Here is a 26,044-nt window from a genome sequence, read left to right as displayed (position 1 = left end):
AACTGCTTTGTATTTTATATTCCAGTGGATGTTTATTTTAATCTTTTATAATATATCAATATTTCTGCTCAGAAAAATCTCTCGTGCTAACTGTAATCTTCTCACTCCTACTAAACAAGCTGTACCAAGAGGTAAGGTTCCAGAGGACTGTGAGCACATGCCAAGAGGGACCAAGTTTGCAGTGCCCTGGGTGCTTCTGTCCCAGCCGTGGACACCTGAAATTGACCATGTTCTGGAGTGCACAGCCTCACCTTTACTGACAGGCAGACCAGAGCTCAGCCTCTGGAAATCACCCTCTGCCTCCTGTCACCTGTGTGCTCCTCCTGCTGTCGGGCTGTGGGGCAGCACAGCCACATGTTTTGAAGTATCCTGCTTGTTTCTTCCAGTAATATTTGTGGCATTCCTACTCCAGTTCCCTTCTGAAGGGCTGTTGCGGTGTGCAGGACCTTTGCTCTAGTTGGGTGCAGTGGGGTCAGTGTTCTCAAACATGCAGACAAGCACTTGGCACGGGTTAGAAATGAAGTAAGTGACTCTGGTCTTTCATTTCCCATAAGACTCCTGAGATGGAGGTTCATTGCAAAGGGGTGTATGTGTGTGTGAGAAAGGCTTCTGTTTAAAAAATAGCAACGTTAGTGTGTTTATGAGTGTATATTTGTGTGTGTGTGTGTGTGTGTGTGTGTGTGTGTGTGTGGTCAGAAGCATGTACATTCTCTACCTTATGTCCCAGACAGGTCTCTGACTATTGAGTAAGATTGATAATCTAGTGAGCTGTGGAGTATGAACTCAGTCCTCATGCTTATCTGGCAAGCACACTACTGACTGAGCTGCCCACCCACCTGCTAGAAAAGCATCTTGAGAGGACTTCTGCTAAAAGCATACAGTGTCCTTAGAGAGGGACTAACTTGGTCTGTCTCCTTGGATCTGTTCAGATGGTCTCACAGCTTAAAGAATAGGGGACTAACTTCATTTACATTTTCATTGACATTATACTTTTTTTTAAAATAAAGATTTACTATTTATTTCGTGTACACTGGGGCTTTTGCTTGTATGTATGTTTGTATGAGGGTGTCAGAGCTCCTGGAACTGGAGTTACACACAGTTGTGAGTTGCCATGTAGGTGCTGAGAATTGAACCTTGGTCCTTTGGAAGAGCAGCCAGGGCTCTTAACCACTGAGCCATCTCTCCAGACCCACATCTTTGTCTTAATTTGCTTAGGATAAGTTCCCACATGGAATGGCTGGGTGCATTTAAAGACCCTTGGTTCATTTTAACTGTCATCTCAGTGGGTAGTGTGTTTGCAGTGCATCTCAGAATGCCTGTTGCCTAGCATGATGGTGAGGATGCAGTGACATCCAGGGTGACATGCAGGACGCTGGGCTCATTAGCAGTACCTAGAGGGTTGGGATACAGTTGACTGTCTCCTGCACCCCGGGTCTGGGGCTATCCTTGTACAGGATAGGTTGGCCTGTGGTACCTTGAGCTTAGGGGGTGATACAGCCCCCATGCATATGACTAGACCAGGGGGTGAAGTGAGCCAGGAGGAGCATGTGCAGATCTGTGATTGCCGTGTCCACAAATAAATAAATAAACTGGGAATGACAGGTTTTTGCTCCCTGAGGAATGGATAAGTTTGCCTTTCCCCACTGTGGTTGGAAGCCATTTAGTATGAGTGAGGTAGTTTCGGGGAACTACTGCTGGTTTGGCCCATGAAACTATTTTCTCACTGAGATCAGCCCCAGGGCCTTTGCATGCTAGTCAAGTGCTCTACCACTGAGCTATACCTGAAATTTGATATTTCTTCCTGGTGGAAACCATCAAAATCTCATCTCCGGCTTTTTGAAATGGGCAGAGTACATTATTAATCTCTAGTCGTAAGGCTAACTTGAAATCTAAATGTTCCTGTGTCTGAATAGATACATGCAAACGGCACAGTATTCCAAAAAGCCAAAAGAGCATATTTGTCATGTTTCTGTGACCAGGTCTGTCTCATGCATATTCTAGTGTGTATATGTCTGGGTTATTTTTTGTTTTTGTTTTTGTTTTTTTGTTCTTGTTTTATATGGTTTCATGTTTCTAGCTGAGCATGTCCTTGAACTTCTGATCCTCCTTCCTCTATCTCCTGAGTGCTGAAATACTGTGTCATCGTGCCTGGTTATGTAGTTTTGAGAATCTAGGTGAGAACTCTGCCCACTCAGCCCCAGCCCCAGCCCCCTCCTCCCCCTGTATTGTGTGTGTGTGTGTGTGTGTGTGTGTGTGTGTGTGTGTGTGTGTCTTTTTTTCTTTTTAGGGTCTATGTAGTTCTGGCAGTCCTGGAACTCACTATGTAGACCATGCCTAGGCCTCCTAAGTAGCTGGGACTCCGAGCCCACACCGCTGCAGATCTCCTCTGCTTCATTATGCACGAAGCTTTCTGTGTAACTGCTCTACACTGTCCAGGTTAGCTTTGGATCTTGATAACCCTGGGTCAGCTCAGACAGTTCTTTGGAGTGGATCTTTGGTTCCTATCTGCTTTGCGGATCCTGTCCTTCAGAGTCCTTCAGGTATGTCGCCTCCTTCCTTTCTTCTCTGAAGTGTGGTCTTTTTTTTTGCCAGTCCGCTGAGCTGGATCCAGTTTAGTGCAGCCGCAGGGAGGAGGCTGGCTCTGCTGTTTAGGGAATCCCGGATCCTTCTTGGGGTGGAGTTTTCTCAGTAGCCTGTGGTGCCACAGAAGGGGGAATCAGGGCTATTTGAATTTGAACAGGGGATGTTTTAAAAAGCTTAAGGGACCAAGTATTTCTATCAATACCCCTGTCCTTGGCATTTTGCCCTTCAGAATTGTTCAGCAGTTTTCTCTCTCTACCTTTACTTTAGTTCTGAGCATCAAAATCAAGTTGTCAGGCTTGAGCTGCAAGAGCCTTTATCCACAGCCTACACAGTGTGATAGAGGTGTGATAGATTGGCCATTTGTGTATCTTCGTTAGACATATGACTGTTTAAGTAAATTGTTTTTTGTTTTTTGGTTTGTTTGTTTGTTTGTTTGTTTTTTGGTTTGTTTGTTTGTTTGTTTTTTGAGACAAGGTTTCTTTGTGTAACCTTGGCTGTCCTGGAACTTACTCTGTAGACCAGGCTGGCCTCAAACTCACAAAGACCCACATGCCTCTGCCTCCTGAGTGCTAGGATTAAAGGCGAGCACGACTCCTTCAAAGCTGTTTTTGACTTTTTAAAAGATTATTTTGTGTATGAGTGTTTGCCTGCATGTATATCTTATATCATATGTATGCTTTGGATCCCCTGGAACAGAGTTACAGATGGTTGTGAGCCACCATGGGAACTGAACTCAGGTCCTCTGCAAGATCAGCCTGTGCTCTTAAGCACTGAGCCTTCTCCAACTCCCACATTTTTTAATTGGATTATTTGTTGACCTGCTTGCTAGGCCTTGACCTTGGGATCCTATTCGTCCTTCGAGTCTGACCACTGGTGTGCAGGTGTCTTGCATTGTTTTGGTAGTTAAACCCTGTTCCTATTTATACGTACTGTTAAAGAGCTGAGACCTTCAGCAGCTGAGGCCCAGATCTCTCTAGCAGCAGTGTTCTAGCTCTAAACCTTGAGCTGCACACCTTCCCTGGTTCTTCCTGGACAGTGGACGGCTTTCCAGTGTCTTGTCCAGTGTTGGTTTGTGAAAGCCAGAGATTGTGCGCCTCTGTAGTTCGCAGCGGGATCCCCTGTACACAGTAGGTGGACTGTTGGTTGCCTGGCAGGAGCGTAGCACTTTGGGAACGGCAGTGCTCTGGGGTCGTTTGGCACTTTGATGGTCATGGAAAAGAGGACCTTGCCTGTGTGCTTTGGGTGGGAGGCCTTGAGTTTCCCCAGTGTGTCTTGGCTGCTAGTTGGCCTTGTTGGAGTAGTTGTGTCGCTGGGCAAACTTTGGGATTTCAAAGGACTCACCTTATTCCTAGTATGCTTTCTCTCTTTGCTTCCTGCTGTGGGTCAGATATTAGCTCTCAGCTATTCTTTCGGCCATGTCTTTGCTCCGACATCATGGACTCTAACCCTCTGAAACTGTGAGCTGGATTATATGCTTTTTAAATTGCCTTGATCATAAGGCTTTATCACAGCAATGGGAAAGTAATCCAGAAGACAAACTTCTGGGCCAGGATACTGACCAGAGGTGTTGTGCAAAGGTTCGTGTGCCTGCTGTGGCCAGCCATTATGGATTGTTTCCACCTCAGCAGTGCTGGCCTGCTTGAGAGGGAGCCATGTATCAAAAAGGTGGCTGCTGCAAGGGGCCTTTTAGGGACCTGATACCTCACCTATCTTTGAGGTTCTAGGGTAAAGCCACTGTGGCCCCTTTGCATGATAGCAGCAGGTGCTGCTCTGGGCTTGGCCTTTCCCAGCCTTGGGAATCCTGGCAGCCCACTGGAACATCCAGCTTTCCTGAAGGATCATTCTGATGAGGCCCACTGGCATGGATGTCAGTTTCTTCCTGTGCAAGAGTTCTTTGTAGACACTGCTGTGGACTGCCTCCATGGGCTGCCTTCATCTATCCCAGCTTCCCTCTGTGACTTCCTGCCTGACTACTTTCTTTTTAAAGATTTACCTTATTTCTAATTATGTGTATACGTGTGCGCGCGCGCGTGTGTGTGTGTGTGTGTGTGTGTGTGTGTGTGCGTGTGTGTGTGTGTGCGTGCGCGCGCACAGATGCCCACAGAGTCCTGAAGAGGGCGTTGGCTCTCCTAAAGCTGGAATTAAAGGCTATTGGGCAGTGTGGGTTTTGGGATTGAACTCCGTATCCTTGCAAAAGTAGTACATTATAACCATAACCAGTGAGCCACCTCTCCAGGCCCATGCCTTTTCCTCTGCCTGCATTTCTTCACCTACCTCCTTTTTCTCCTCTTCTTTGACCCTAGTCCTCCAAGCAGCATGACCTCATCCCTCTTTCCTGGGTTCTCCAGTTCTACTGGTGAGGCTTCTGCTCATACCACTCTGTGGGACTTTGTGTTGTGTTGGATGTAAGTGTACCCTTTCTGTGACACTGGGTCTTTCATAGCACTGGGAAACTGCTTACCACTCTTGACACTTGTCCTTGCAGTGTGTCACTAGCAGTCCCTTAGCTATATCCTCCTGTGTTGGGAACTTGCTTGAGGATGCTGTGGGGGAACAGTGCCTACCCATATGGGTTTCACACTTGGACCCATAGGCAGACAGACAGAGACACGGGAATCATGGGCCATAAATTGCTGTGGAGAAAAGGAAAGCAAGTGGCAGGGACACCATGGAGAGTGCTTCCAGACAGGGCTGTCAGAGAAACCCTTCTAATGAGGTAGCACTGAGCCAAAGATGAATGTAGCCATGTGGGGCATGTGAGTGTGACTGTTCCCACCCTATGCTAGCCTGTTCTAGTCTCTGATGTTTTGTTAGCATCTGGGACAGGGTCTGTCAAACCCATAGACAACCAGTAGTTGATTGAATGGATGGATAGATGAATAAATGAATGAATGAATGAATGAATGAATGGACAGTCTGAGCAAGTGAGTAGCATAGTAAATGAGAGAAAACAAGCCAGCAGGAACCTAGACTTCCTTATTGGGTAGCTGTATTTCAGTCAGCCCTTAGGGAGAAGAGGTGAGCTTAGAGCTCAGACTTGGAGACCACCAGGTTAAGTTTGATGCCTCCTGCTCATACCCTGTCCCTGTGCCTTCTTGTAAGTTGGGCTTCTGCATGTTATCTGCCTTCCTGGGCAGTTCACACTGAGACACTTGGCTGGGATGGGCACGTGGGAAGAAAGCAAGAGAGAGCATCTGGCTTGGGGAACTCCCTGACTTAGCATCAGCAGACAGATCTGCAAGTAGGACCATCACCCTCCTTTAAGACAGACATAAGAGGCCCTTGAGATGACCTCTGTTCTCAGCCTCTACTAGGGATATGTGGTCTTTGGGTACAGGGCTATTGTAGTCATAGTCACCCTGGTGCTCCTCCTAGTCCCCTTCAGTTTCCAGGTGCACACACGTGTACACACACACACACACACACCACACGATCTCACACCCAGGGCCCAGGAATGGGGAAAACAGAGCCAGCCCATATAATGGAGGGAGCAGCCAAGGCATTTACTGTTATGAATCGTAATATAAATATCCAATATCCAATAATCCCAGCACTCGGGAGGCAGAGGCAGGTAGATCTCTGTGAGTTTGAGGCCAGCCTGGGCTACAGAGTGAGTTCCAGGGAAGGTGCAAAGCTACACAGAGAAACCCTATCTCAAAAAACAAATAAAAATATCCAATATATAGTGGTGTGTGCCAGTCGACTTTAGAGATTGTTGGGATTGTCACAACCTGTTCTCATCCCCGATATTCTCATCCCCAGTATCTAATATTTCATCTTTGGCTTTCCATGCTTTCCCAAGCCCTTGCTTCCCTGTGGAAGAGTCCCAGCTGGCCACAGGGGTGTGAACAGTAGTTGTTCTGATAGGTCATGAGTCCTGCCTATGTGAGTTTGCTCAGCTGCATGTCACTGGAAAGTTCTAGTGTCTTTGGCCACCAGGAGTGATCCAAAACAAAAGCAAGATTGTTCAGGAAATGAGACTGCCATAGGATGGTCAGCACTCATGCTCTTTAGTGGGACCCTGCCTCTTCCCCCACCCCCAGCCCCCACAGCCTCAGTTCAAGTCTCTCATGGATTATTTTTACTGCCTTTCCCTACTATATTTGCATTTTTAAAAATAGCAATGCTGAGTGAATCCTTTCTTGGGCAAGTCTGCCTAGCAAAGCAGGATAATGCACTTTGTAGAGTGGCTATTGATCAGCTGTCAGTTTGCAGCTTTGGGGAGCATGGCCACAGGAAGCCACTGCCCTGCCTGGGTGAGGTGAGACTCCTTGCTCAGCCTAAGGAGGGCTGGTGACTTGACACTGCCTACAGGTCACATTATACAGTGGGGACAAAGTAGGAGGAACACCCCCAAGAAGATCCCAAGGGCCAACCCAGAGATCGGGACTAGCATCCTCCCACCAGGGCACACTCCTTTCTTCCCTGTGGAGATTTTACTATAGTTTATTCATGACCAGGGCCCTACCTCTAAAACTGCACTCCTGTGCAGGAAGCTGCGCTGCCACCTGCAAGTCTTTAGGATGGCAAAACAGTGTCATCTGCATGCTAGCAGAATCTGATCTTTGCTTCCATGGCAACAGCTGGCTGGGTCCAGTCCTTCCTCTCTTTCTTGGCACTTCCCATTCCCCCAGCACTGGCCCACCTGAGCAGAGTCTCTCAAAGCTGAGGCCATATCCTTTTGAGGACTTGGTGCCAGTGTGTCTGTCCCCAGGGCTGACCCACAGAAAGGGTTGTCAGGGAATTCTGAGCAGTGTACAGTGTTAATTATTTTAAGTCACCATTCTTTCATGCCTTGATCTACAGGCCAGTCTGTTAAAAACAAATGTCCCAGTGGAGCATGATACACATACCTGTGATTCAGGAACCTGAAGCAGGGGGTTCAGGGTTAGCCTGGGCTATGTAGTGAGACCTGAAAGAAAGAAACAAAAGGAATGGATTCCCAGTTTGTATGGCACCTCTGAGGCCCTGGGTTCAGTTCCCAGGCCTGGAAAAAAATCTACATATTCATCCAATAGAAGTGAAAAAAAAAAAAATCAGAACGCTATTTTTTTTTTTAATTAGAATGTGTGTGTGTGTGTGTGTGTGTGTGTGTGTGTGTGTGTGTGTGTGTGTAAAACAGGGTCTCATTGTGTAGCCTTAGTTGACTGGGAACTTTGTATATGTAGACTAGGCTGACCTCAAACTCTGCCTCTGCCTCCCAAGTGCTAGGATTAAAGGCATGTACCACTATGCCTGGCCTTTTTTTTTTTTTTTAATGTGTGTGAGTGGCTTGCCTGAATGTGTGTCTGTACCATGTGTATGTCTGGTATCTGAGGAGGCCAGGAGAAGGTGCTGAATCAGTGGGGCTGGAGTTACAGACTGTCGTCAGTTATATGGGTTCTGGGAACTGAACCCTGGTCCTCTGGAAGAACAGCCAGTGCCCTTAATCACTGAGCCATCTCTCCAGCCCCAGAACTCTATTTTTAAAGCACTCTATGGGGATTCCAATCAGCAGCCACACTAAACAGCCTCTTCCTCCTGAGAGCTACCTCCATTTTTGCTGCTCCATGACCCTGCTGTTTCAGCAAGCCCGAGTTCATTGCAAGACTCCCCTAATTTTAAGGGATCCTTTATTGGTTTTCACCAGTTGCCCTTCAAAAGCTGCTCAGCAGCATGTGGCCAGCCCCCCACCACTTTGTGGGTGCTCAGTGCAAGATGCAGCATCCTAGCCCTCAGGACCTATGTCCTCGTCAGGTTTGTGATGGGCTCATGAGGCCAGAGAGTCCTCTAAAGGTTGTGCACTCCCAGGGGAAGGAATGTGTAATTGTGTAGGAAGCATCATTATTGGTTCTGGTCTTGGTGCCCTTGTCTGTACCCTACCTGTTCTACCACAAGGCTGCTTTCCTGTCCCTGGGGTGGGCCTGGGTGTGAGATTTACTTCAGCCTGGTTCTGCCCAGCGTCTCCTGTCTTCTGAGGTGCCCAGCTGTATGGCCCATCTTGGTGTTCTTTCCTCCAGTACCTCTGCTAGGCTGGAGATGTCCTGTTTCCTGTCCTGGGACTTGAGTGTTGCTGTTCATCTCTGTAGCCAAGAGCCCTTTGTAACTGCTGAGGTATGTTAGCAGCAGCCTCTGAGGACGGGCTCATATCAGCTCTCTGTGTGCATTCTGATGTGCTCTGATCCAGCCTCCAGCCATAAGGCATCACCGGGATGGGAGTATCCCAACTCAAAAAAGGGGTAGGTAGAGATGTTGACCACATAAGCTAGAAGGTTATTAATATTACACAATTTATTATGGGGTTTCCTCATGAGTCTCCCCTGATAGACCAAAAATCCTTTCAATTTATTAATGTACTGAAGTAATACAACTGTGTTAATTTCTGTATCTCATTCCATCCTTTGTAAATGTTACTTCACATGCATTTGGCTTCTCTGGCCTGAGCTATTAGCTCTTCGGGAGACTGCCTTGGTGTTCTAGTCCCTAAGGGCCATGCTTACTGAGGCTTGTCCTTTCAGCTGACTTACTTTGGGTTCTGTAGGGATGCACTTCCCAAACAGATCACTCATGTGCTAAGAGTAGAAGCATGGCCTACAGCAAGAAGAGGTGCTAGGCAGGTGGCACTCAGGGTCCCCAGAGACTCTGTAGAACATAAGCTGTGGAGCTGCAGCTGGAAGAGTGCATTTAGCTTGGTGCTGCCCTGTCCCCAGGGAGTCTTCTGGTTCCCAGGAGGTGCCTTGGCACTCACTTGGGAATGGCAGTGCTGTGTCCTCAGCAAAACCTGGTTCTTGTGTGTCCCCCCCACCTAGAACCCCACTTTTCCCTGTGCATTTGGCCCCCCTGTGACTAGCTGTGGTCTTGTCTCACTGTACTTGAGGGATAGATCTTGCTCCAATGTACTTGAGTACTTTCGGTGGGTGCTTTTGCTCTGTTTCCTGTCCTGAGACACTTGTTGTTGCCATGCTCTGGAAGAAATGAAGGTGGAAAGATGGGTATTTGACGTCTTTGGACTTAGTGATTTACCCAAATAGTGATGTCACCCCCTCAGAAGCAATCTTGGTCAGTTCTGGTGTCTGCAGATCGGTTGTTCCCTTGCGACACCAACATGTCCAAGGTGGTTTCTTTTCGTTGTCCTGGAAATGGCTAGTGTGGGTGTTTGTAAAGCAAGCGATGCTATTGGGGGTCCTGGGAGGTGGGCCCTTCCACACAAAGTCTGCCGGGACAGGCTCTGCTCACTGCACTCAACCTGGCCCTCCAGCTCCTCTCGTCCTGGGGAATGTAGCTTCAAGAGATACAGACCTTTCCGCTATTTCTGTGATGGGTCCTCCTCTCTCTTTCCCACTTTGGTTTTGTTTTAGACAGTCTCTGTGTAGCTGCATACCCTAGCCCCTAAGTCATGACTCCTGCCTCAGCCTCCTCCTGTGTGCCGAGATGACGGGTGCACACCACCATGCCTGGCTGCTCTTAACTTTGCATTTTTACTTCTGGAAGAGAGAGCCCCGCTCCTTTTGATGGCACATTCTTTGCTCCCAACTCTGCCACAAGTGTCTGTGCTGACCATCTAAACACTGCATTGTAAAGACCAGCCTCTTGTCTTCCAGGCTTATCTTTTCCATCCTTCCCTCTCTTAGCAGGCAGCTGGATGCAGTCCACTCTTTGTCCCCTCAACAGTCGACACCCCTAGCTTATCCCAGCCCAGCTGGTAACTAATTGCTGCAGGTCCCAGGCAGTGATGCCATTGTGTCCCATGCCACATGCCATAACTCCTGACTGTGGGCTGCCTGTCTTGCAGTATGAGAACAGAGGTCCCCAGGGAAAGGACGGGACGGGACTGCCCTGCAGTGGGGTGTCTGTCCTGTTGCAATATTTCAAGGATGTAGGTCCTGTGCAGCCTAGCTCCTCCTCCTGTCTAGAACAGGAATCTGTCATATTACCCAGCTTAGCAGCAGGTTCAGTCCTGAAATGTTGAGGTATAGTTTTATTGTTCCTCATCAGATTCTTTCTGAGTCTAATCCATTCTTTCTACTTTCTGTACTTCCTGCCTTCCACAGGGGATCAAACTCAGGGCCTTATGCATGCTAGACTCTACTAGTAAATGCTACCCCTTGTATTTATCTTCTTGTATCATCTATAGGAAACATTCAAAAACCATTGACTGACTCTGTGGACCCCAGCCTCTACATTCACAGAGCTTCTATAGGGTAGTTCCTGGAGCATGTTTGGAATGTTGTAGCCAAAGATGCCAACAATAATAATTCAAATGCTTTTTAAACTATTTATTTTTGAGACAGGATCTCACTTTCTAGTCTCAGCTAGTCCGGAACTCACAATATAGACCAGGCTGGCCTCAAACTCCTCCTCCTCCTTCCAAGTGCTGGGACTAACACTTGGCCTGTGTTTCTTTGCTTTCCTCCTTCCACTCTCCCAAGCCCTTAGGCCCTCTGGCCAAGAAAGTGTGTTGTGGAAGTCAAGTCTTCCATCCTCACAAGGAGGGGCTGATGCTGAGTTCCCACCAACTGAGCCACATGGTGGTCAACTGCTCCGAGAAAGTCCTTACTCTGGAACAAGCCGGAATCCCTGACCAATCAAATGCCCATTCTAGTGTGGAATTGGGAAGACACTGGAAGAGGGGCCTGGCTCCCCCAAACAGGAAGCCCTGTTTTTCTGCTGCCCTTGCATTTACCACTGTAGCTGATGGAGGGATGTTTTAAGGAAGGCCAGAACTATAAATTTCTGGGGGAAAAATGTCTTAAATTTGGACATCCAGATGCTTGTTTTGTTGCTGGTGGTGGGATGTCTCTTCCTCTGCTGGGCAAAGACTTGGGTGGCATGAGGATTCTTAGAGTTCTCAAGCTTTCCGACTTTTGACAGTGAGCCCTAATAACCAGTTTACTTTGTGACACAGGACATAGGTGTCTTTATTATGTATAACTGAAAAGGCTTTCTCAGAATAGCACCTGTACTTCCTGCATGTATGTAGTGCATCCAGATACTTTCTCTTTTTCCCAATGCTGCCCATGACCGCCCACTAATGGGTTATGACCTGTGGTTTGAAAACCACTGCTGTTCTAGGATTTCCAACACTTTCAGATGTCCACAGAAGAATGAACTCTTCAGTCTGGCATGAGGAGCTTCCCAGTCCACTTAGTCAGATGAGGGCTAGGCTGGACCAGTCCCTTCAGTGAGGTAGGACAATGTGCTGTGGAGTGGGGACAGGCAAAAGCAGGAGATCCTTCAGGGACAACAGAACCAGAGGCACCTTCACCAGGGTCTACGATAGGCTGAGCAAGGCTTCCTCCACACCCTCAGTTGACCACTGTCTGATTTCGTTTTGGGGACAGAATGCTAGGGAGGGAATGTGCTGGTCAGGTATTCCACCTGTAGACTATATTCCTTGTGCTTACTTCTCTCTTCTTCATCTGTGTGTCTAGGACACAGATCAGCTCAGGCTGTGGAGAGTAGGTGGCTTACTTACCTCCTTGGCAAGTAGCAAATAGGGACTAAATCTTCCATGCTAGTCTGATGTAGTACTCCCTTCACGGATCTGGTTGGAGTCTTAGCCAGGTGAATAGCTTCAGTCTCGTGTGGCCTAGCTCAGTCAGTGGTGGGAAACCTCTCTCTTTGAATACAAGTCTAAACAGGGTCCACTATAAACTGTCCCTGTTTCTCCACTCACCAGGGATGCTACTTATCCTTGAACACTTGCCAAGCTGAAGTGGGCATGAAGCTTAAATGGCGCTAGGCATTCTAGCTCCCAAGTAAATGAAAGACCCAATCCTGATTACACCCCTGCCCCAGGAATCTGGAACATCTCTGAGACTGAGGCACAGTCGCTTCTCTCATTTTGGCTTTCCTTGGTTTTGACAGGAGATGATTGACAGTGGTGTGGCTGGTACCTCCTCTTCTTGAGACATACATGTTTAGGCCCATTAAAACCCTTTCTGTGGGGGTTGGAGAGATGGTTCTTGTAGAGGACCCAAGTTTGGTTCCCAGTATTGATGTCAGATGACTTACAGTTGCCTGTAACTATAGCTCCAGGGATTCTGTGGACACCTGCATTCATGTGCACATGCCCACGCACAGATGTACTCATATGCACATAATTAAAAATAAAGATTTTAAATAACCCTTCCTGTGGCCTTCGGGCAGCTCCGCCTGTTTGAGGAGCCCGTTAGTTGGAGCTGTCTTTCTCTAGCTTCCTGTTTTCAGTCTTGGAGAATTTTACATGGGAAATTTTTAGTGCGCCTGGTGGACCAAGGTCAGTTTTATGAGTGAGCTCTGGAGTGGGAACAGGACGGCTCATGCTCCAAGTGCAGCCCAGGCAGGCAGTCCGAGGAGTGGCCTCTTCGGCAGATGGGCCTTGGGAGCCCAAACGGGGAGGACAGAGCCTGTTGACTCTACAGAGGACTGCTGGCCTCTGCCTTCTCCGCATCGTTTGTACAGTTGTGGTGGATGAGTGGGTGTGGGTCACTTGTCCCTGCCTGTGCCTGTGGAGGCCAGAGGTCAGCAGCAGGTGTCCTCTTGTCATCCTCATTTACTTTTGATTGTTTTATGTGTCTGGTGTTTTGCCTGCGTGTGTATATGTGCACCACTTGTGTGTATATGTGTGTTTATGTGCACCTCTTGTGTGTAGTGCCCTGCCCAGGAAGCCAGAGATGTCGGATCCCCTGGAACTGGAGTTACAGATGGTTGTGATCTGCCATGTGGTGCTGGGGAGTCCTGTGAATTTTTATTTTTAATTGTTTTTGAAGTAAATGGGTTGGAGAAATGCTCAGCCGTTAAGAGTGGTGGCTTCTTCCAGAGGAGCTGAATTTGGTTCCAAGCACCCATGTCAGGCAACTCACAACTGCCTGTAATTCCAGGTCCAAGTGACTGAACACCCTCTTTTAGTCTCCATGGGTACTGCACACATGTGTGCACAGAAGCACAGATACATATAAATACTAAAATCTTACATTCTTACAAGTATATTTAGTCTCTGTATGACTTGTATACCATGATAGATGTGTAGAGGTCAGAGGACACATGTGGGAATCAGTTCTCTTCTACCATCTGGCTTCCACTCAGGTTGTCAGGCTTGGTGACAAGTGCCATTATCACTGACCCTCTTGCTTATTTATTTGTATTTGTTTAGCCATGTTTATGTATTTTGTGGGGTGGGGAACAAATGTGTCATGGCACTTACGTGATGGGAGAGGACACCTTTCAAGCATTGGTTCTTTCTTTCTTTGTTCCTTTCTTTCTCTTCCTTCCTTCCTTCCTTTCTTTTTGTTTTTCTTTGTTTGTTTTTGTTTTGTTTTTTTTGAGACAGGGTTTCTCTGTGTAGCTTTGGAGCCTGTCCTGGAACTCACTCTGTAGACCAGGCTGGCCTCGAACTCACAGATCTGCCTGCCTCTGCCTCTGGAGTGCTGGGATTAAATGTGTGCGCCACCACCACCCAGCACATTGGTTCTTTTCTACCATGTGGAATGTGGGAGTGGATCTTGAGTTGTCAGGGTGACAAGTTCTCTACCCACCAGCCCCGTCAGCCCCTCCATGTTCTGTTTTGCTTGTAAACAGCTCACTGAAATCTGGAGTTCATTTACTCTGTTGTCTAGACTGGCTGGCCAGGGAGTCTGAGGCTCCACTTCTCTCTGTCCCTGACCCCCACCCAGGACTAGGGTTAGAGACACCGTTGCACCTGGCTTTTTATGGGGACTGAGGGTCTGAACTCAGGTCCTCCTGTCTGCACATCTAGCACTTTACCTCCTGAACCATCTCCTCAGCCTAGTGTATAGCTTTTATATATCAGTTTAAAAAAAGTAAATGATATGGTAACACATAGCTTTAATCTGCACAAGAGGCAGAGGCATCTGAGTTAGGCCAGCCTGGTCTAAAAAGTCAGTTCCAGACCAGCCAAAGCATAATGAGACCCTGTCTTAAATTGGGGGGGGGCACAATAAATGGGGTTCAGGTGAGGTGAGGTAGTAGAGATGACCTTTGACCCAGCTTGTTTCCCAGTGTCCTGTGCCGCCTCGGGTTTCTCAGCCTGGACATTGCTGATAGGCTGACCAGTCATTCCTGACCAATCACAGGCAGGAGCTGTCCTTTGCATCGTAAGATGTTGAACAAACTTGGCCCCAACAGCCTCTGCCATGTGTGACAGCCATTTCCAAATGTCCCTGGGGTGAGAAGATAGAGTGGCTCCCAGTTGAAAAGCACAGAACCAGTTCTTTCCCTTGCCAACAGGCAGATGGTCCCAGTGTGTTACCTTGGCTCAGAGACCACGGGACTTCTGCCTTGCTCAGGATGGGCTTTCCTAGGGCCTGAGTAACCTCTTAGTCTCCAGACACTGCCCAGCATCTACAAGGCTGCTCTTATCTCTGGAAAGCTCATTGCCTTACCTAGGTCTGTGGTCAGATGTCACCTCAGAGTGACCTCTTTATAACCCCCATGTTGCATTGTGTGTGTGTGTGTGTGTGTGTGTGTGTGTGTGTGTGTGTGTGTGTGTGTGTCTGAACACGGCCTGGCCTGTGTCTGCTCTGCTTCCCTCACTGCCCTGGAGCTGGAGCCGGGCAGAGGGGAGGCAGGACACAGACACTCGGACAGCATCAGTGCCGTCTGGACGGTGGGTGACTTAAAGCCTCTTCCCCTCCTCCACAGCACGGCCCCGGGTTGTTTCCAGAGGGGACAATGAGACTGCCCCTGGCCTGTCCATTACATGTACCCAAAGTGACCATGTTTATTCCACACCAGCCATGACTCCTCCTACCAGAGCCAAACATTTGGTGTCATGGCTTCTCTCCTGCTGTTCCAAAACGTCTGTTCACCGATGCTTTCCAGGAAATGCTAAACATTAGCTGGCCAACCCTGAGTTGCTGAGCACTTTCGAAGCTATGACAGTTAAAATGTACAGGTTCCCTCTCGAGTCTGGTTCTGGTGGCGGTGTTGACGGCGGGCGGCACTCGGGCACTCACTGGAGGCAGGGACTTGGGTTACCAGCAGCTCTAGTTTTGCAGTAGAGCCTCCTTTTCTACCCCGCATGTGCAGTGTAGTGCAGTCTGGTGTTCACTTCCTGGTGATGTCTGGCACCTGTGACTTAAGTACTTGACCTTTCAGGATGGAACGTGTGGACCCACTGGAGATAGGTTTTACTCTGTCCTATCTCTGCAGCTCTTGGGAGGGTTACGTGTTGTGTATGGTAAAAGAAAGAAAAAAACAAGAGCAGGGCTGCCGAGTTCAGGCCCAGGCTCTGTAGCTTCTGTGAGCTGTGTGACCTTGAGTAGCTTTCTGTGTGTCTGCTTACTTACCTGTAAAATGCTGATGACAGTGCCGGGCAGCGGTGGTGCACGCCTTTAATCCCAGGTAGAGCCAGGTGGATCTCTGAGTTCGAGGACAGGCACCAAAACTACACAGAGAAACCGTCTCCAAAAACAATCAATCAATCGATCAATCAATATGTTGATGACAGTTAGGGCGGTGGTAATGTGTACTTCATGGAGTTTTGGGCACCTCAAGGGTAACACATGCAGTATCCAGAAACCAGCCTGGGATCTATAGTGCAGAGCAGAGGAAGCTCCTCAGAGCCACAGCAGGTCCTAACAGAATGGAGATGTTGAGAAGCAGAGCCCATGCTAGGGCACGGAAGGAAAGGGAAGGGGCATTGAGTACAACTGTGTGGTGCAGCATTACCCAAGCTGCAGAGCAGAGAGACAGCCACAGAGGATGATGGAGAGCCTTGCCTGTCCCCTTTCAAGACTGGCAAGGCCAAGAGAGTGGTACATAGTGACCCCACCCCCTTTACTGTCTTCCTCCCCACTGCTCCCGGTGCCAGTAGGTCTCTGGGGAGATGGAGCTCCTTGTCATGGCAGGGTCGGAAGAGCTGAAGACAGTTCCCAGGTGGAGAGCCACACTCTGAGCCGAGAAACAAGTGGGGGGGGGGTCACTCTCCTATGGGATCCCTCCTGGTATACAGGGTCTCTGCTTCATGCCAGTGAAGGCCTGTACATGTGTAGGCCTCCCCTCCTCCCTAGCAATGCCTGGATCTGACAGAGGCCACCAGGAACATGATCTGCAGACTCAGCTCAAAGCTCTTCTCAAGGACCCTCTACCCCTTGAATTTCCCAAATGCAGTTTCTGGGTTTGTTTGTTTGTTTGTTTGTTATGGCTTAGGCCCCTAATTGGTAGTTTTGTGACCTCTAAGCTAAGAGGGGCAATTGAGGTAGGGTGGGGCAGCACAGAGTATCTTCACAGTTAGAAAGGGGCACTGGCCTCTTCACATACCCCCATAGCCTTGAAGCAGAGGAGGGAAGAGCCTTTCGGGACCTCAGCCTATGTCCCAGGGGCCAGACAGCCAAGGCAGCAATGGGTGATTGCAGCAACTATTGGAACATGTGCAAGTCAGTGCTTCTTTGTGGCCTCCTAGATCCTGTCACAGGTGCCCAGAGTGGGCTGCTGAGGTGCCATGTGCACATGTAGACAGCAGGCTGATGTTTCTTAGCATCAATCACAAGGCTGTTGTTGTCTGGAACAGGTCCTGGGTCCCTATGGGAATTTTGCATTCCTGCTTGGCGGTGGTCCGTTGCTTCCATTAAATCACATCCTACTTCTGGAGTTTGTTTAGCTCTCCTTGCCAGAGCATCGGTGACCTTGTAGTAGAATCACCCTTCACAGTTGAGAGAGGAGAGCCCTTTGCTAGGGGTACTGGGTGGGTGGAGTTTGAGGGGATAGCTCTTCCTGGTATGTATGTAGTTGCCAGTCTTTGAACAGGGGAGATGCGGAGCTCTCCACCACTTACAGCAGAGTGGTGGCAGGAGAGCAGTCCAGATTTGGAGACCCAAGAACAGAGGAGACAAACTAGCCTGGCAGAACCAGCTCTGCCTGGGCTGTGGAGGCCGTCCAGCAGCTTGGTAGCAGTAGATGGCAGGTGCTGGGGTTCTCAGGGATCAGGACAGGCTCTGCAATGCCACAGATAAGGAACAGGCTGCAGCTGGGCAGGCAGGGTGACCCAGATTAGGAGGGTGGTGTCCGGTGATAGCTGGCTTCAGGGTACCAACCACAGCCCGGTGTCATGCCAGTCTCCCACCCAGTCCTGAGCACTGATCAGCCAAGGTCAGAGGGCAGGCACTTGGAGAAGGATTTTACTCATCAGGATGTTTGCTTTTGTAGAATGAGCTAAACCCTGGGTAGAATGCATTCTGCCTTCAGATCTGCTGTTTTCGTGTCTCTCACTCACATTTTCTTTACAGCTGAAACTAGAAGACCGATCTGTGGTACCCCGGGATGTGGTCCGCCATATGCGTTCAACTGTGAGTCTCTTGTCCCCATCCCATCCTGAGTCTTGAGCCTCTCTGTTCCCACTCTTGTTTGGAGGAAAGCTGCCTGGTCGGGGAGTGGAGGTCACTTGGGACTATCTTGGTGGGGTGTGCCATGGCAGCCTTGTGGGAAACTTTCTCCCTCCCCTAGGACAGTCAGTGTGGCACGGTGATAGATGTCAACATTGACTGTGCTGTCAAGCTCATTGGCACCAACTGCATCATCTACCCTGTCAACAGCAAGGACCTCCAGCACATCTGGGTAAGTGACCTCTCTCTCATCTTGGCTGTATGACATCTGTGCTGCTCCTGTGTGGTTTTGCTGGGTGGAATGGCACAGTGCTTGTTCACTGCAGCCAGCCTGCTCCTGGCATCCTCAGTGTTGCTCTTGCAAGTGAGCTATTAGACATGAGGTCAGGGTGTGCTCTTCCTCAGCATCAGCACCAATCACTGGTCATTTACTTGTTTTCTCACCTAACACTGACATTTGTTTGTTTGCTTTATGTGTAAGACTGCTTTGCCTGCGTGTGGTCTGTATACCACCCATATATCTGGTATCAGAACAAGTTGGATTCCCTGGAACTGGAGTTACAGATGGTTGTGAGCTGCCATGTGGGTGCTGGGAATAGAACCCAGGTCCTCAGCAAGAGCAGCCAGTGCTCTTAACTGCTGAGCCATCTATCCAGTTCCATCTAACACTTAACTTTTAAAACAAGAGGGCTGGAGAGATGGCTCAGCAGGTAAGAGTACTTGTTCTTGCTAAGTACCTATGGTTCCAGAGAATTCAATTCTTTGACCCCTAAGAGCACCAGGCACACTCGTGGCACACTCGTGGCACACATAAACACACATGCAGTGGAGTTTTCATACATATAAATAACAACAAAACAGGTTTCTTTTAAATCATTTATTTTTGTAAATGACTTTAGTCTTACCCAAAAGTGCTACGTTCGTGTGCCTACTTCTCCATTGTCTACAGCCGTTAACCCCTCCCACTTACTCTGGTCATCTCTATCCAGCACCTCCCTCTAGCCTTTTGTCTCCTGAACCATTAGGAAGAAAGCTACATGTGCAGCCCCCCCCTCCCAGCACCCCTGCTCACTAGACAAGGGGTCAACGACGCCACCTTTCTGCCTAAGCCTCTGACTGTTCAGTCATCCCAACAGTGTCCTTTCCCTCTGGGCCCTGAGCACATTCAGGAAGACCCCTGGCATTTGCTTGTTAGTTCTTCCTTTTCTTTTCCACCTGGGATCCTCCCCAGTCTGTCTTCTCTTCCATCCTGGACAGTGATGCTTCTGGTACTGTGACCCTCACCTTCAACAGCACATGCAAACTCACTACCAGAATGCCTGCTGCCCTGTCCAGCTGCCCCTGGGCTTTATGTCCAGTAGCTACACTACCACTGGGGGGCTCACTCAGCACTCAGGTCTGGTTGGTCTGCACAGCACTCCACTGTAAAACAAAAGCCCTCTTACATCACCCTTATATTACCCTTGTGAGTAATTATATCCCATAGAGAAATAGGCCACAGAGAGTATCCTTGCCAGATAGTCATCTGAAAGCCATATCCTTGGGCATGTTGCCACCTAAGTGGGCCACCACTCTGACAGTCACACATGGTGACCCGAGGTCATCGTTCCTCATTTGTGTTGATTGGCAGCTCTTCTGTGTGGAAGAGCTGTGCCTGCTGCCCTGTTTGTTCCCTTATCATTTTTATATGAGTATACACTCCTGTTTTATTTTGCGGCTTATAGTACAGTTCCCTCATCACATATTTTGCTTTAATTGTCCCAAACTAGGAAGCTCTTTGGTCTGGCTTCTGTTTGCTGAACACTTTTCAGCAGTGAAGCACTGCCTTCAGTGTCCATGGTGAACTGACCTTTTTATTCAAGGCTCTCCCTGTCCACAAAGCCCGCCTCCCAACCACGCACCCACCTCCCAGCTTTGCTTTGTCTCCTTTGCCACTGTGGGATACTCCCACCTCCTAGGCAGTCCACACACTACTGCTGCCCACTCGCTGGAAAGGGGCTTGGGATGCAGTGCAAATAAATTGTCTAGAACCTTCCTTCTACACCTTAGCACAGTAAAGAAAATCCCAGGCCCTGTGCTCTTGCTCACTGCCCTGTGTCCTTGGTCTGTAGCCCTTCATGTATGGAGACTACATCGCCTATGACTGCTGGCTAGGAAAGGTCTATGACTTGAAGAACCAGATTATCCTCAAGTTGTCTAACGGTGCCAGGTTGGTATCGGCTTGGGGATGGCTGCCTGTTCCAGAGTGGTGCGCGGGAGTTTCTCCAGGAGCTGTGGGCTCAGGTGGTCCAGGACAGTGACCTGTACCCCAGGCTAACTCTGTGGTCTCCTGCTACAGCTCAGGTGTGGGACTATCTGAGCTTAGTAGTGTGTCTTCATCTAAGTGTCTCTGAGGGTTGGTGCTCTGTTCCGCATGTGTTAATGGTGGCAGGCATTGATGTGGGGCTGGGCTGAGCTGTAGGTGAAAGATAAATGGTGTGTTGTAGGTGCCTCTGGTCCCTGGGGTTGGTGCCCTGGTGGAGACCAAGCCTCTGTCCTCTGTTTCAGGTGCTCCATGAATACAGAAGATGGCGCCAAACTCTATGATGTCTGTCCTCATGTCAGTGACTCGGTACATATGCTCTGTTCCTCACCTGCTTAGGCTAGGCAAGGGATTGTGAGGCAAGGGGCCAGTGTGCACCAGAGCAGCTGGAGGCCTGGGCAGGGGCCGAAAGCAAATACTAGCACTGTATTTGAGTCGTGTTAGTCATTTTATTTGGATGGTTGACTGGGCAGGGGATGGGCTGGGGGTGTGTTTTATGATTTATTTTGTGAGAGAATCAGAAAGCGAATGTGTTTGTAGGAGTGTGTGGAGGCAAGAAGAGGTGTCAGATCCCCTGGGATTGGAATTAGAGGTGATTGTGAGCCACAAGTTTGGTTTTGGGAACCAAACGTGGGTCCTCTGCAAGAGCAGCCGGTGCTCTTCACCACTCCAGCCCCTGGTTTTTGAGACAGTCTTGTTCTGTAGCTCAGGCTAACCTCCAGCACAAATTCCCCTCCTGAGCGCTAGGACTGCAGGTGTGCCGCCATGTTGTTGTGGCTCTTTTCTCTCAGCCTTCAGCACACAGTCACTTAGGCCAGCAGGATGTGCCAGCAGACGAGCACATGGAGGTAGTTTGTACTACCGGTGTGTGATTACACAGGTGTGTGTGCCACTGCTCTCTAGAGCTTTGATCCTAGTGTATGATTCCTGGGCCCCCAGTTTGTACCAGGCTTGGAAAGTATATCCTCTGCAGACTGTGCTTCAGGGAGCTTCAGGAAGGCCATGTCATGTGGGGTCCTCCTGCAAGGCAAGCACAGAGCACCACTGGCCAAGGAGGCCTACTCAAGTGCATTTTCCTCTGCTCCCAACCCTTCAGGGTCTCTTCTTTGATGACTCCTATGGCTTCTACCCAGGCCAAGTGCTTATTGGCCCTGCTAAGATCTTCTCCAGTGTCCAGTGGCTCTCAGGGGTCAAGCCTGTACTCAGCACCAAGAGCAAGTTCCGTGTGGTGGTGGAGGAGGTAAGGGCCCAATTGGTGGGGTGAGGGCTGAGTCATACGCTCTAGGCCCTGGAGCTAAGCTGCTTCCCTCGAACCTGCTCCCCAGGACCCAAACCCTGCTGACCTGAAAGGGATTGGAGCGTGGGCAGCCCAGGTTCTAGTCGTGGGGACTGATTGGCAAACATCCCTCCCCTGCAGTGCTCAGGGAGAGTGGAGGGATCTCAGCTCCTAACTCGTGGGTGGCCACAGTCTATCTGTGTGGTGCTGGAGAGCTTGAAAGTCCACCTCTGACCACATCCCTGTCCCCAGGTTCAAGTTGTAGAGTTGAAAGTCACGTGGATTACCAAGAGTTTCTGCCCTGGGGGCACGGACAGCGTTAGCCCCCCACCTTCTGTCATCACTCAGGAAAACCTAGGCAGGTGAGTGTGCCCGTACCCCAAAAACCTCAGGGACTCATCCTGGGCATGTCTTGGTTGGGCCATAATGCATGAGAGGGCCAAGCATCCCACCGGCCTCTCAGAAGTCCATCCAAGCTCCCATTTTTTCCCTTCAGGGTGAAGCGTCTCGGATGCTTTGACCATGCTCAGCGGCAGCTTGGGGAGCGCTGTCTATATGTCTTCCCAGCCAAGGTAGAGCCGGCCAAGATTGCCTGGGAATGTCCAGAAAAAAACTGCGCCCAGGGGGAGGGCTCTATGGCCAAGAAGGTATGTCCTTGAGGTGGGTGGGTGTGGGCACTCATGGAACTGGCCGTGAGCCATTTCCACAGCCAGCAAGGTGGGTCTGGGCTCTAAGCCTTGGGGGGCAGCCATGAGGACCCTTGCTGACCACTTAGGTGTTCGTAGCTCTACTCCCCAAGACAGGGCCAGGGTGGGCCCTTACCTGCCTCACTCCACAACTCCCTCTCCTCTGCTCTGCTCTCACAGGTGAAGCGCCTGTTGAAGAAACAGGTTGTGAGGATCATGTCCTGCGCCCCAGATACCCAGTGCCCTAGGGATCATTCCATGGAGGACCCAGACAAGAAAGGGGAAGCCAGAGCCAAGAGTGAAGTAGGGTCTACTACCCCCGAGGAGCAGCCTGATGGATCCGCCAGCCCAGTGGAGATGCAGGACGAGGGGCCAGAGGAGCCTCAGGAGACGGGCGAGCCATTGCCCCCCTTCCTGTTGAAGGAGGCTGCAGATGACGGGGTGCACTCAGCAGAGCAGGATGCCGACGACGAGGCTGCTGACGACACAGATGACACCAGCTCAGTGACCTCCTCCGCCAGCTCGACAACCTCCTCCCAGAGCGGCAGTGGCACCGGTCGTAAAAAGAGTATTCCCTTGTCCATCAAAAACTTGAAGCGAAAACACAAGAGAAAGAAGAATAAGATTACCCGTGACTTCAAGCCTGGAGACAGGTAATTAATTCTGAGTGTTCCTCATCCTGCAGTGCCCAGGTAGGGGCCCAGGGAAGAGCCAATCTCAGGGCTCACGTATGTACTCGGTAGCTCTGTGTGCCTTGTAAGAGCTCATGGTGCTCCCATCCCCAGGGGGTGGTGGCCAGGGTAGGCCGTGGTAAACAGGAGAAGAGTGGCGTAGGGTGGTGGCTTTGTGGGACTTAACGGTACTGGCCCCAGAGAATGTATCACGCTTAGGGCACAGGTGAGCTTTACACACACTAGACTCTTACCCTGCCCAACTTGAGACTCAGGCCTGGAAGGGATGGAAGGTCACCTTCTCATGGGCCTGCACTGCAGGGTGGCTGTGGAGGTGGTGACTACGATGACCTCAGCTGACGTGATGTGGCAGGACGGCTCTGTGGAATGCAACATCCGTTCCAATGACCTCTTCCCGGTACACCACCTGGACAACAACGAATTCTGCCCCGGAGACTTTGTGGTGGACAAGCGAGGTAGTGCTAAGCCTCAGGGTGGCCAATAGGACACTCTAGACAAGGCCAGGGGCCAGTGGGGATAGGATTTGGGGCCTCTGAGTACTTTTTGAAGTCCTCTCTTTAACAGGCCAGGGGAGCCTTTGTGGTTTGAAGTGTGGTTGCAGGCAGGCATCCTAGGGCTTTTCAGGTAGTCACGTCCCTTCTGGTTTCCCTAGTCCAGAGCTGCCCAGACCCTGCTGTCTATGGTGTGGTGCAGTCCGGAGACCATGTTGGCCGTACTTGCATGGTGAAGTGGTTCAAACTGCGGCCTAGCGGGGATGACGTGGAGGTGAGTCTACTGTCCTGCCTCCGTTGGATGGGCTCCGGGGAAAGGGGTGAGGCCCTGGCTCATGCCAGCCTGGCTTATTCCACAGCTCATTGGAGAAGAGGAGGATGTGAGTGTCTACGACATTGCTGACCACCCTGACTTTCGCTTCCGCACAACTGATATTGTCATCCGCATTGGTAACACTGAGGATGGGGCTCTGCCCAAGGAGGATGAGGTAGGTATACTCTCCAAATTCATGCTCTGGGCAGTGCCTGCAGTCCCTGACACTGCCACCAGGTGGCTTCAGGCACTAAGACCTGAAAGTTTTACAACTCTGTGTCCCAGGATGGTTGTCATGGCCTGCATCAGAGACAGGCAGCCTGGGCACCTGCAGGCCTTGGGCTTCTTGGGCCCTGCAAGTCCTTCCCTAGAGGAGTCACAGTCTGTTGCAGCTGTGAGCACCATCACACACACAGTCAACAGCAGCAGAGTCTAGGCAGGTTTGGAAGTGGAACTGGAGCAAGATTTGAAGCAAAAGGTGGGGATGTTGGGAGAGGTCAAAACAGATTCTAGACAGAAGGCCAAAACAAACTCTGAAGGCACAATACCCACGCTGGGAAGAGTCCAAAGCCAGGGAGGCAAGAACAATGCTTGAGGAGAGAGAGTTGCTGCAGACTTGGAAAGGCCACTTAGTATTTGCTGCCAGGCCAGGGAATGGGTGCCATGGATGGGGAGCCTGGGAGCTTCATCTCTTATCACCCATTTGACTCTGTCCCCTTGTCCTTCAGCCATCAGTGGGCCAGGTGGCCCGAGTAGACGTCAGTAGCAAGGTGGAAGTGGTGTGGGCTGACAACTCAAAAACCATCATCCTGCCACAGGTAAGGCTGGCGAGAGCCTGACCCACTGGGCGTGGATTGCCCTGGCCTCTCCCGGGCTGCTTGCTGGTCCTGAAGGTGGCTCTCTAGCCTTCGCACATTAGCTCCAAGAACTGGATCCCACAGGTGTGAGGTTCCCACACTTCTAGATTGCTCTAGACTCCTCACATACCGTGGTGAGCCATGCAGGGTATTTCCTGCCACTGTTTCTAGGATAACTGTTGACAGATGAGGAAGAGTAAGAAAAGGCTGGCCCCAGTTCAGCTGACCCCATACATAGTCCAACTTTCCTTTCCTGGTACACACAAGAGGGCGGGCCAAGGAGGCAGAGAATGGTTTGTCCCTCACCTTGTCAGCTGTTCTAGGGGAAAGCAGGGCACAGTGTGACCAACTCTAGTGCACCTGCTTTGCCTGCCAGTAAGGTTACCCACCTCTCCTAGTGCGGCCCACAAGGACCGTCCACCCTAGCACCTGGCCTGAATCCTGGAGGTGGGCTGGCTTTGCTGAGGTTTCCTTGTGCCCCTCGTTGCCCAGAGCCTGAGGGAAGGCGGTACATGCCTTAACTGGGCTTCATGTACAGCTTGGGATTAGCAGGTAGGCAAAGGGCCCCTTGCAGAGAACTGGAATCTTGTAGCATGGACAGGGCTTCAGAAGCAGAGTTGAGAGCAGAGAAGAGGGGAAGGGCTCACCGAGGCCGCCGCGGTGAGTCGTCCACAGGAAGGAGAAGGGCCAGAGTTGTGTCTGAATTGCTGTCTTCTGCCCCCAGCACTTATACAACATCGAGTCCGAGATCGAGGAGTCGGACTACGATTCGGTAGAAGGCAGCACCAGTGGAGCGTCTTCCGATGAGTGGGAAGACGACAGTGACAGCTGGGAGACAGACAATGGTCTGGTAGATGACGAGCACCCCAAGATAGAAGACCTGGCCATCCTACCCACAGAGCAGCTGGCTGCCCCTGAGGAGGACAAGGGGGTAGTAATCAGTGAAGAGGCAGCCACAGCTGCCATCCAGGGAGCCGTGGCCATGGCTGCCCCCGTGGCAGGGCTGATGGAGAAAGCTGGCAAGGATGGGCCTCCCAAGAGTTTCCGGGAGCTGAAAGAGGCCATCAAGATCCTGGAGAGCCTCAAGAACATGACTGTGGAGCAGCTGCTCACAGGGTCCCCCACCTCACCCACGGTGGAGCCTGAGAAGCCCACCCGGGAGAAGAAGTTTCTGGACGACATCAAGAAGCTACAGGAGAACCTCAAGAAGACCCTAGACAATGTGGCCATCGCTGAGGAGGAGAAGATGGAGGCGGTGCCCGACACAGAACGCAAGGAAGACAAAACCGAGGCACAGTCACCAGTGAAGGCCGAGTGGCCCAGTGAGACTCCTGTGCTCTGTCAACAGTGTGGTGGAAAACCTGGTGTCACCTTCACCAGTGCCAAGGGCGAGGTGTTCTCTGTGCTGGAGTTTGCACCCTGTGAGTCAGCCTGAATGGCTGTCGTCCTTCCTCATCCTCCCCAGAATTCCTGTTTCTATAAACACACCCGGAGGCCAAGTGGCTTATCCTCCCTTCCCACTGCCCCTGCCCCGTCCCCTGC

At 50.4% G+C, this 26,044-nt stretch overlaps 1 protein-coding gene across 1 annotated transcript in view; it reads left to right on the top strand.

Annotated features, from left to right (window-relative positions):
• The window catches only part of Ube2o (ubiquitin conjugating enzyme E2 O), a 47,827-nt gene that overhangs the window by 16,511 nt on the left and 5,272 nt on the right, over positions 1-26,044 (top strand). The window contains 13 exon segments of the mRNA XM_059272172.1: positions 17,790-17,849; positions 18,007-18,117; positions 19,997-20,094; positions 20,433-20,496; positions 21,284-21,427; positions 21,716-21,825; positions 21,960-22,110; positions 22,330-22,802; positions 23,142-23,296; positions 23,494-23,606; positions 23,692-23,820; positions 24,374-24,463; positions 25,227-25,923. Coding sequence (XP_059128155.1) covers positions 17,790-17,849; positions 18,007-18,117; positions 19,997-20,094; positions 20,433-20,496; positions 21,284-21,427; positions 21,716-21,825; positions 21,960-22,110; positions 22,330-22,802; positions 23,142-23,296; positions 23,494-23,606; positions 23,692-23,820; positions 24,374-24,463; positions 25,227-25,923 — 2,395 coding nt within the window.

Source organism: Peromyscus eremicus, chromosome 8a (assembly GCF_949786415.1).
Source record: "Peromyscus eremicus chromosome 8a, PerEre_H2_v1, whole genome shotgun sequence".
NCBI lineage: Eukaryota > Metazoa > Chordata > Mammalia > Rodentia > Cricetidae > Peromyscus > Peromyscus eremicus.
This window is presented reverse-complemented; position numbering and strand designations above follow the sequence as displayed.